Raw genomic sequence first — 10,857 nt, forward strand, 5'->3', positions numbered from 1 at the left:
GCCTGCGGACCAAATAACCGTGGTTCAATTCCCAGTCAGGGCACATGCCTAGGTTGCAGGCCAGTTCCCAGCAGGGGACCCACGAGAAGCAACCATACATTGATATTTCTCTCTCCCTCTCTCCTTCCCTTCCCCTCTAAAAATAAATAAGTAAATAAAATTTTGGGGGGGGTTGTTCTTATTTCTCGCTCTTTTTTTATATTTTTTATTGATTATACCATTACAGTTGTTCTATTCCCCCCCTTCATTCCCCTCCACCTGCATAGTCCCTCCCCCACCATTCTCCCCCCCTTAGTTTATAACCACATGTCTCAAGTTCTTTAGATTCTATATTTTCCCCACTATTCTTGCCCTCCCCCCTATCTATTTTCTACCTACTGTCTATGCTATTTTCTCTACCTTCTCCCCCCTTCTCCTCCTCCCACTCCCCTGTTGCTAACCCTCCATGTGTTCTTCATTTCTATGGTTCCGCTCCTGATCTAGCTGTCCTCTTGGTTTGCTTATGTTTTAGGTGTGGTTGTTAATAACTGTGAGTTTGCTGTCCTTTCACTGCTAGTATTTTTCATCTTCTTTTTCTTATATAAGTCCCTTTAACACTTCATATAATAAAGGCTTGGTGATGACGAACTCCTTGAACTTGACCTTATCTGAGAAGCACTTTATCTGTCCTTCCATTCTAAATGAAAGCTTTGCTGGATAGAGCAATCTTGGCTGTAGGTCTTTGGATTTTATGACTTGGAATACTTCTTTCCAGCTCCTTCTTGCCTGTAAGGACAGTCGCCTACAAAGGAGTACCCATCAGACTGTCAGTGGATTTCTCAAAAGTAAATAAAATTTTTTAAAAAGTGTATTCTGATGGATGAACTTGGGATTTCTTTTAATTTATTAGATTTTCAATTTATTTCAAAAATGTTGTGTAGTTTTCAGTGTGCAAGCCTTTTATTTTGTTAAATATATTGTGATGTATTTTGTTATTTTTTATGCTGTTGTGAATAAAGTTGTAATCTTTAATCCATTTTTGTATTGTTCATTGCTAGTGTATAGAAACATAGTTGACTTTTATGTATTTGTCTGGCGTCCTACAAACTTGATAAACTCACTTAGTAGTGAGTCTAATGTCTTTGTGGGTTCCTTAGGACTTTCTATATACAATGCCATACCATCTGTGAATGGAAATAGTTTTATTTCTTGTTTTCAATCTGGATGACTTTTGATTCTTTTGTGTGACTAACAGCCCTAGCTAAAGCCCTCAGTGCAGTGTTGAATAGACATCATGAGAGTAAATACACATATACTATTCCAGACCTTAGTAGGAAAGCCTTTTGGCACTGAGTCTGAATTTAGCAGTGGCTTTTCATGGATGTTCTTTATCATGCTGGGAAAATTCTGTTATATTCCTAATGTGTTTATTGTTGGCCTTATTTTTTATTGTGAGAAAATTTTGGATTTTGTCAAATGATTTTCTGCATCACTTGAGATGATCGTGTGGGATTATCCCTTTTATTCTATTCACATAGTATTTTATTAAATCAGCCTGCAGTCCTGAGATGAATCTTACCTGGCGGTGATGGATAATTTCTTCTTTTATATTATGCTGAACTCAGTCTGCTGGTATTTTGTTGAAGAGACTTATGACTTTATTCAAAATATATTGGGGTGTAATTTTCTTGTGTTGTGATGTCCTTGTCTGATTTTGTATCAGGGTGATACAGGTCTCTTAGAATGAGTTGAATTTTCAAGATGTCCATTTTTCTGTTTTTTTTTTTCCTGTGATGGATTGTGCTTTGGGTCCATAAAAGAAGTAAAAGGTGGTAGAATCTTCACACCAAGAAAGCTTGCCTACCATAGGATCTGAAAGTGCTTTTCCATTTTCTTCTAAAATTTTCATTGTTTTAGCTGTTACATTTAAGTCTATGATTCATTTTGAGTTGAGTTTGTGTGTGGCATGAGTTGAAGGTCTACGTTCATCTTCTTTCACGAGGGCAGTCAACTGTCCCCATACATCGTCGGGCAGACAGTCCTTTTCCCCAATGAGTTGCCTTAGCAACTTTGTCAAAAATCAATTAAATATAAATATAAAGATTTATTTCTGGCTTTCAGTTCTATTCCATTAATCTATATATATATTTCCTTACATCAGGACTACTGCTCTAGGAGATATTGATATGGAAAATTATTCATCTGTTCTGCGACCTCATGACTCCCATGAACTTGAGGATGATAGATACAGAGTGGGATTCAGACAAGTATTTTTATAAATGGATCACAAACAGCGCAATAGGCCTTTCATAAGGTACATCGGACTGAGGTCATTCCAATCTTAAATTTCACTAATTCTAATACATCTGTAAACAAATCAGATCTGTAAATGGTGCCTCTGGTTCTGTAGAGAATGTGATACATCCATCGGCCTTGTTCGCAAGACTGTTAGGGTGGCAGCCAGTCAGCCGCTTTACTTTTCATGTTGATGTAGTTCTTTTCATAGGTGAACAGTGGATACTCCTTCTTACCAGAACTAAACCAAAAAAAAATTTTCTAACCATGACCATGCCAGAAATACACTGACCATAGCAAAACAGTCTTTGTACTAGTAGTAATCAGTTCTGTTGTCAAATATTCTGACTCACCCCTCCTTCCAGGCTCATGTAGACTTGCATTTCCCTGACCTTCTTGAAGTTGGTCATGACCGTAACGGGAACTGGACAACAATGTAAGTGATGGGTGGGAGTTTTAAGAGACTGTATGGAATTCTCCAGGTTCCCTTTTCCTGCCTGTGGAAGTGTGTGATGAGATGGACCCTCCACCACCCTGGTTGGCTGAGTGCCGAGCAGAGGCCCCCTGACAACCCACTTTAATCCCTGTAGCTTGAGCCAGAAATACCTGCTAGTTGTGTTAAGCCACCGAGATTTTAGAGATGGTACTGTAACATAACGCTGCTTATTACAACTGCTACAAACTGTACTTAATGCAAGATCGCTGCCTAAAAATCTGTCACGTCACTGGTCTGGAAGCTGTTCTAGGAGTTTAGGTTTGGGATCCAGTCCCAGCTCTGCCAGAACAGCTCAGGCCCCGTTCCTCTGCCCAGGTGTGGGCCCAGTATCCCTTCAAGATGCACACATTTACCCCCCCACACTAGGGACAGAGGTTGTTCTCAAGAACCAGACTGCCTGGAGTGCAATCCCAGCTCTATGCAGAGGATAATGCTTTGGACACACCCCTGAATGTATGTGCTGGTCTTCACATACAGAAAATGCAGACAACAGTGTCTACACCTGTGGGAATAAGTACAAAGCATTTAGGAGACTGCCTGGCAGGTAGCACTGTGAGGGTACTAGCCAGATCAAGGCAGGGCTCTGGTGGACCCCTCTCTTCTTCCCAGTCAGCCATCCAGGATGTGCTGGGCACTGCTGTTCCCTTCTCTTCTCCTGGACAGCTGAGCACAGGGCAGAATAGTCAACCTCGGGAGGCTTGCCTCCAATTCAAATGGTAAAACCCCGGGTCTAACTCTAGATCAGAACTGAAGTGAAAAATGAAACCGAAAGCTATAAATATGTCCTCGGTTAGAAGAATAGTTAAGTATCTGAAAAATTCATAGCAAGTATCAGAGCTGGGAACTGACCAAGTCTCACTGGCTTCAATCAATGGAAAGTAGGAAGCAAAAGTCACATTCCCATTCACACCCAAACAGTTTGCAGGACACATGCGGGCTATCTGTTTTATTCAAGCTGTGGACAGCTTCCAGCACAGGAGCTGAGCTATGGGGCTGAACTGGGCAGGGATGTCCAGGTATCAGAAGGTAAAAGGATTTCAGCTGAGCACTAGGAACAGCATTAGGGCCAGGCCAGACAGGACAGGCCCGACCCTATGGAGCCCAGCCCCATTCATGGCCTCAGCATAGAACCTCGCCACCTCCTCATTGGGGTTGCCCTGGGCTGGGTCGAACCACATCTGGATGCAGCGGCCACTCCCTCGGCTGTAGTTGCTGACTTTGTAGGAGTGACTCCAGATTTCATTGCATAGAGCAGCAGGCGTGGGGAAGTAGAAATGAAAGGGGTGGCAGGCGTCCTTCACTGGGCACTCATTAGACCCTGTTGCAGGATGGAAGGCCTTTAGTTAGTACTGGGCTCAGAACCATCTCTGGTTGTGCTGGCCTCACAACTACCCCTCATACAGCTGTCTCACTCCCACCCTCCAGCTCCCAATTCCTCCCTCCCCACACGCCCAGGCCCTCACCTGAGGTCCAGTTCCAGCCCTTGTGCCAGTTGGTCTTGCAGGTGTAGGAGGTGCGGCAGTCTTCCCACCAGCTCTCACAGTCCTCTCTGCACAGGGGCACGTTCAGGATCCGCTCTTTGCGCCAGCTCTGGTTCACCTGGGACATGAGTGGAGGGAAAAGGACTCAGAGTCGGGATCCTCAGTGCCCAGCCCTGAACAGCCCCAGAGGTGGCGAGGCAGAGTGAGGGGATGTCTGGGAAGCAGCTGTGGGGAGGACACCGCACCTGCTGGATCCAGGGCCCCAGGTTGGGGGAGCACTCATACAGGCAGGTGTCCTGGATGAAGTGGCGCCTGCAGGCGGGTTGCATGGGGCCGCAGTGGTCCCAGTTGAATCTGTACAGGTAGGAAACATCCTTATGGGCTTCCTGGCTGGTGTTGACAGAACAGCAGGCGTTCTTCTTCCAGGGACTGCACTGAGTGGGGAAGACACAGGACTAAGTTATTCACTGAGCACAGCCATCTCCTCCATTCTTGGCACCTGTGTCCCAGTAGGTCGTGTACAGGAACACTCATTGGGAGGCACCTGTGTCTGGAGGTGGCAAAGCAATAATATATTGAATCTAACAGAGAGTAACACAGGGCAAGCTGGGGAACCTCACAGGGGGAGAAATTATTATTTGTACAGCTCTAAACAGTTTACAGACATTATTCAAGTTATCTATACAACTCATTTTGCATCCAGCCAATATTAACGGAGTACTTATGGTATATCAGGCACTGAGCTAGGTCCTGAGAATACTACAGTGAATAAAACAGATCAAATATCTTCTCTCATGTTGTTTATGGTTTTCCTTCAGGGTTGAGGAAAACACACATAACTCTTAGGCCTAGAAAACATCTGTGCAAAGTCCCCAGGGCTTTTGTGCTTTATCTTCTCATCAATCCAGTAAAAACATTATTACAGCAATTTTTACGTGTAAGTAAGCTGAATCCCTGGGAAGTGGTGGGGTTAAGATGCAGGACAGGGTGTTCAGGAGCCTGGTCCCACATTGTGGTGGGGAGCGGAGGTGAAGGGAGGTGGTCTGGCTGTCGTGGGTCTTGGAACCGCAGATGAGGGGCCTCCAGATAGGTTCTGAAAGCAAAGAGGGAAGAGAGGGGCAATGGTCAGCACACAGGCCTAAACATGGGCCTGACTGAATGGGGGAGGCTGTCCTAGAAAGTTAAATTCAAGGCAGGAAGATGGTAGAAGTGGTGGAGGTTTCTCTCTAGAAATCACTATTGGCCGTGACTCAAGAGCGGGGTGATCATGGACCAGTTGCTTCCACTCTCTGAGATGAGCTCTAGTTCCCAGGGTCACACGAGAGGGGAGATGTTATTGGTCTGGACATTCAGGAGAAATTAACGAAAATCCATGAGGGTGGGGCCAAACCAACTGCTTTCCAACAACCTTGCCCACACCCAGTGCGGCTAACACAGACCATGCATCCAGGCCTCCCCAACTTCACTGTGCTCTTCCTCGGATGTCCCTACTCTTGGTTGCCCTGCAAGACCCCATGCACCTCATCCCTGACCCACCAGTCAAGGTCAATGGTTTCTTCCTCCAAAAGATTTAATACAATGTAAAGTAGGGGTTCAACAAAAATAGCCACTCCCACATAGCCATGTCCCCCAGAATTACAATAAGTTGGAGGAGGTACTCCCGAGCGTCCTTAAAAGTACTCTTTGGAACTTAAAAAGATCTAAAAATGACATGATGGGTAGACTTTCAGTTCAGGAAGATGAAGTGGTCCTGGAGATGGATGGGAGTCACCCCATGTTGTGAGGCACGACAATGTGAGGATACTTAATGCCACTAACTGTCCACTTAGCAATGCTTAAAATGACAAGTTTTACGTTGTGTATATTTTACCACTCACACACACACAAACAATGAACTGTTTCAAATGACTCAGAAATCATGGGGCTGCTGGGCTTCCTTCTCTTCACTTCAAGCCCTGGAGTTGGTCCATGCCACAGCCTTTCCCTGAGAACACCCAGCCCTCTAGCAACATGAAAGCTTGTGGGGAGCAGGGGAGGGGGACAGAAGGAATGAAATGCTGGCATCTCTTATAAGTTTGGAGTTCAACTTCAAGCTCAGATTTCCTGAACTGCTTCCAGGGGCCTTACCTATATGACATGGGGACCCTGGCTTTCCCTCCCTTTCTCTGTGGGCTCTAGCCCCACGGACTTGCCACTGCTTGTGTGTCACCCTTTGACCTGTGTACATGCTGTCCTCTCCTGGGCTGTCCCTCCCAGCTCTGTGTTCCTGGAAAACTCTTACCCTCCAAGGCCAAGGCTGATGGCCTGTTTCCTGGGAAATCTTCAGAACCTAATGGGGGTGGGAGACCTGGCTGGTTGTATACGTTTGCTTCACGGTGCCTGAGGGACCGGTCTCTCCTCCTGCCTTACCTCTGAGCCCTGGGGGCTGGCACATAATTAGGCCTGGGAAAGTTACTGCTTGTCTTCCCCTCACCCTAGTTAATGATTAGCCTCTCAATTTCCACAGTAACTGTGGCCTCTCTGGGCCTGTTTCCTCATTTGTATAAGTAGAGACTACCTTCCACCTACCATGTAGGCACTTTGGGTATATTCTTTGATAAGATGTGAGGAGGGGACTTCCGCCAAGATGGAGGCGTAGGTGGAAACACCGTGCCTTCTCCCACAACCAAGTTTGAATACAACAAAGGTTTAGTAAACAAAGATGCAGCCAAAGAACAGAAAATTGAACTATACGGAAGTCCAACAACAACCAACAGTTCCACTGGGACTGGTAAGAGGGGTGGAGCCAGCAGCAGAGCAGGGTCAGGCAGGAAAGATTCCCTGACCCAGGTGCACAGGCAGCCTGGGTAGCATCATGGACCCAGTGAGGATGCTGGGCAGGCTGACTGCGGTCACACTTTCATGCGCAGATAAACCAGCAGGGGAGTGAGCAGTGAGATGGACCGCGCAGGCCCCATTGGCAAACTCAATGAGGGCGCAAGGCAGCGGGGTTGACCATGGTCGCACATTCACGTGCAGTGGGACGCGGCGCAGCCCTTCGACAGGAGGCGGCAGAGGGGACGCCATTGCATTCCTTTGACCCCGCCCCCACTACAGAGTCACAACCCAGCAATTGAGTTGCCCCACCCTGGTGAACACCTAGGGCTCCGCTCCTCATACATAACAGGCACGAACAGTCCAAAATATGGCTCAAGAAGAACTCAAAGCCCCAGAGCCGATAACTCTAACCGAAAAAGAAATAGCGAATCTCTCAGATGCACAGTTCAAAATACTGGTGATCAGGATGCTCACAGAACTGGTTGATTATAGTCACAAATTAGAGGAACATACGAAGGCTAAGCTGATTGAAATGAAGGGAAATGCACAGGAAACCAATAGTGTTGAAAAGGAAACTGGGACTCAAATCAAGGGAGTGGACCAGAAGGAAGAAAGAAACAACCATACAGAAAAGAAGGAAGAAATAAGAATTCAAAAAAATGAGGAGAGGCTTAGGAACCTCCAGGACATCTTTAAACGTTCCAACATCTGAATTATAGGGGTACCAGAAGGGGAAAAGGAACAGCCATGAGTAGAAAACTTATTTGAACAAATAATAAAGGAGAACTTCCCCAGTCTGGCAAAGGAAATAGACTTCCAGGAAATCCAGGAAGCTCAGAGGGTCCCAAAGAAGTTGGACCCAAGAAGGAACATACCAAGGCACATCATAATTACATTACCCAAGATTAAAATGAAGGAGAGAATCCTAGAAGCAGCAAGAGATAAGGAGATAGTCACCTACAAAGGAGTTCCCATCAGACTGTCACCGGATTTCTCAAAAGAGACCTTACAGGCAAGAAGGGGCTGGAAAGAAGTATTCCAAGTCATGAAATCCAAAGACTTACATCCAAGATTACTCTATCCAGGAAAGCTTTCATTTAGAATGGAAGGACAGATAACTTGCTTCTCAGATAAGATCAAATTCAAGGAGTTCACCATCACCAAGCCCTTATTATATGAAGTGTTAAAGGGACTTATCTAAGAAAAAGAAGATAAAAAATATTAACAGTGAAAGACAGCAAACTCAAAGTTATTAACAACCACACCTAAAACAAAAGCAAACCAAGAGGACAGCTAGATCTGGAGTGGAACCATAGAAATGAAGAACACATGGAGGGTTAGCAACAGGGGAGTGGGAGGAGGAGAACGAGGGAGAAGGTACAGAAAATAGCATAGATGATAGGTAGAAAATGGATGGGAGAGGGCAAGAATAGTTGGGGAAATACAGAAGCTAAAGAACTTGAGACACATGGTCATAAACTAAAGGGGGGAATGGTGGGGGAGGGGGTGTGCAGGGTGGAGGGGAATGAAGGGGGGGAATAGAAAAACTGTAATGGTATAATCAATAAAATATATTTTTAAAAAAAGATGTGAGGAAAGCTCTTGGGCCATAGTGGGTCCACCCATTGGTGGCCCCTGCAGGGGAGGCTCTCAGGATCACCTTAGCCATGCTCCTGCCTCCATCACCCCCTCAAAGTTGATCTTCCTATCAACCTACTTCTTCCCTTTTTAGAATCAGTCCTTTTTCCACTCCAGATTCCGCTCCATCCTTACCTGGTCATGAAGCTTGTCCTCCGGCACTGGATTTTTCTTGTGGTAGTTGGCACTCATGCAGACGTTGAACAGATCCATCCTGTCCCATAGAGTCCTGGGCTGAGTGCACTATGCATCAGTCACCAAAGCCAGAAGCTGCAACTGTACCATCCACCAGGCTATGTCCATCTGTTCCTGCCAGAAAGCCACAGACAGAGATACACAAGACCTTAGAGGCACCAACCATAGGACCCTTGGTCAGACTTCTTGTCTCCCTCCCAGGCCCAAATCTTCTGTCCTCCCCACCCAGTTTACCCCACAGAGCAGCTAAGTCACACAATGAGGGGTTTGGGCTAGATCCTCCCTTGAGGGCACTTCAACACTAGCTTGCTCTGTGACCTTGGAGGTTGCCTCCACCTCTTCTGGGTTTCACCAGCCAGTACTTCACCCACAATGGGAAATGCCTGCCAGCTTGGCAAGTCCTGTCAAATCCGCTCAAGAGAAACCACAGGGCATGGCTTGCCGATGGGGGTGGGGAGTGAAAGAGGGGCACCAGCCAGCCTCGGCAGCTTAGTGGCTTTTCGATGCCCAGGCTGCCAGTGGGGCAGACAGGGAAACTGTTCTTGGGCCAGGTGGAGGCCCCTGAGTTGTTCAGTTATGGTCCCGGATTAGGCATGATGGGGCTTGGGAGGTCAGTGTGAAGAGCCCTGAGAGTTCCAGCCCAGACAGCCAGACTCCAGTTCCTCACACCTCAACAACCCCTCTTCCCACACAGGGGTCTTGGGAAGTTCCCAGGGCAGTCAGCCCTAGAGCTAGGAGACGGCCTGCAGAAAAGGGGCATGTGGAGGAGGGGGCCAAGCTGCAGCAGTGGGCAATGGGGGCACCACAGGAAAAGTCAGCAGAGAATCCAGCCTCCCAGGAAACCTATGAGAGAACCAGCCTTGCCTCCTACCCCCACTTTTTCTCCCCCACCTGCCTTTACCTCTGCCCTCAGCCCACCTGGGAAGGTAGAGTGTCTTCCCACCTCCCCACCCCCTTTTATAAGCCCATTCTGACTGCTCAGTCAGCCTCTCTGTCAGGGAAGGGAGCAGGCTCTGTCTAGGAAATAGCACAATTGTCTTCTCATAAGGGAGGGGCCACTGAAATAAATGATGTTACATCTGCCCAGTGAGATTTAACCTGCTAGAAAAGAATGAGAAAACTCTTGCTGTCTGGATATGAAAAAGAAATCTCCGAGTGTATTGTTTAGTGAAAGAAGAAAGGAACAGAAGGCTGCCACGGGGGTACAATTTTTGTTTGTGAAGAAGGAGGAGGGAGTCCTAGGGCTGCATGTAACGGAAGTCCAGGATATTATTCCTTTTGTGGCATTCCTGGTTCTGTGTGTAACTACAGACTGTTACTGGTGATACTATAAAATTGAACTTTTATATCTTAAAAAAAGGAGCGGGGAGAACATACGTGTTTTCTTAAAATTCTGAAAAGCTACAAAAAATCCTTTTAGGTTGTTGCTTATGGGGAGAGCGCAGGATTGTTGTGAGACTTTCCTCTTTGAATCATTCTACGCTGTTTTTTTTTTTCCCAATAACAGTTGACACTTAATATTATTTTATATTAGTTTTAGATGTGTAGCATAGTGGTTAGACATTTATATAATTGACAAAGTGACCCTTCAGATAATTCTAGTACCCACCTGGCACCATACATAGTTATTACAATATTATTGACTATATTCCCTTGTACTTTACACCCCACAAGGATTTTGTAACTACCAGTTCATATATCTTAATCCCATCACCCTTTTCACCAAGCCTCCCAACCCCACGCCCCTCTGGTAACCATCAGTCTGTTCTCTGCATCTATGAGTCTGTTTCTGTTTTTTTTGTTTGTTTGTTTGTTTATTTTGTTCTTTAGATTCCACATATAAGTGAAATCATATGGTATTTGTCCTTCTGTGTCTGACTTAACTTCACTTAGCATAATAGCCTCTAGGTCCATCCATGTCACAAAGAGCAAGATTTTTTATGGCTGAGTAGTATT

At 46.0% G+C, this 10,857-nt stretch overlaps 1 protein-coding gene across 1 annotated transcript; it reads right to left on the minus strand.

The window, feature by feature from the left end:
• Positions 1–3,688: 3,688 nt before the first annotated feature.
• On the minus strand, positions 3,689–4,702 carry LOC119002649 (folate receptor alpha-like). The gene is made up of 3 exons (XM_037068659.1): positions 4,497–4,702; positions 4,234–4,369; positions 3,689–4,088 (listed from the first exon to the last, which is right to left on the minus strand). The coding sequence occupies exons 1-3, from the start codon at positions 4,578–4,580 to the stop codon at positions 3,808–3,810; spliced, it is 501 nt and encodes a 166-aa protein (XP_036924554.1). The 5' UTR covers positions 4,581–4,702; the 3' UTR covers positions 3,689–3,807.
• Positions 4,703–10,857: the final 6,155 nt, after the last annotated feature.

This window comes from Sturnira hondurensis, unplaced genomic scaffold, assembly GCF_014824575.4.
Source record: "Sturnira hondurensis isolate 20B ecotype Veracruz unplaced genomic scaffold, ASM1482457v3 Scaffold0017746, whole genome shotgun sequence".
In the NCBI taxonomy this organism is placed as follows: domain Eukaryota; kingdom Metazoa; phylum Chordata; class Mammalia; order Chiroptera; family Phyllostomidae; genus Sturnira; species Sturnira hondurensis.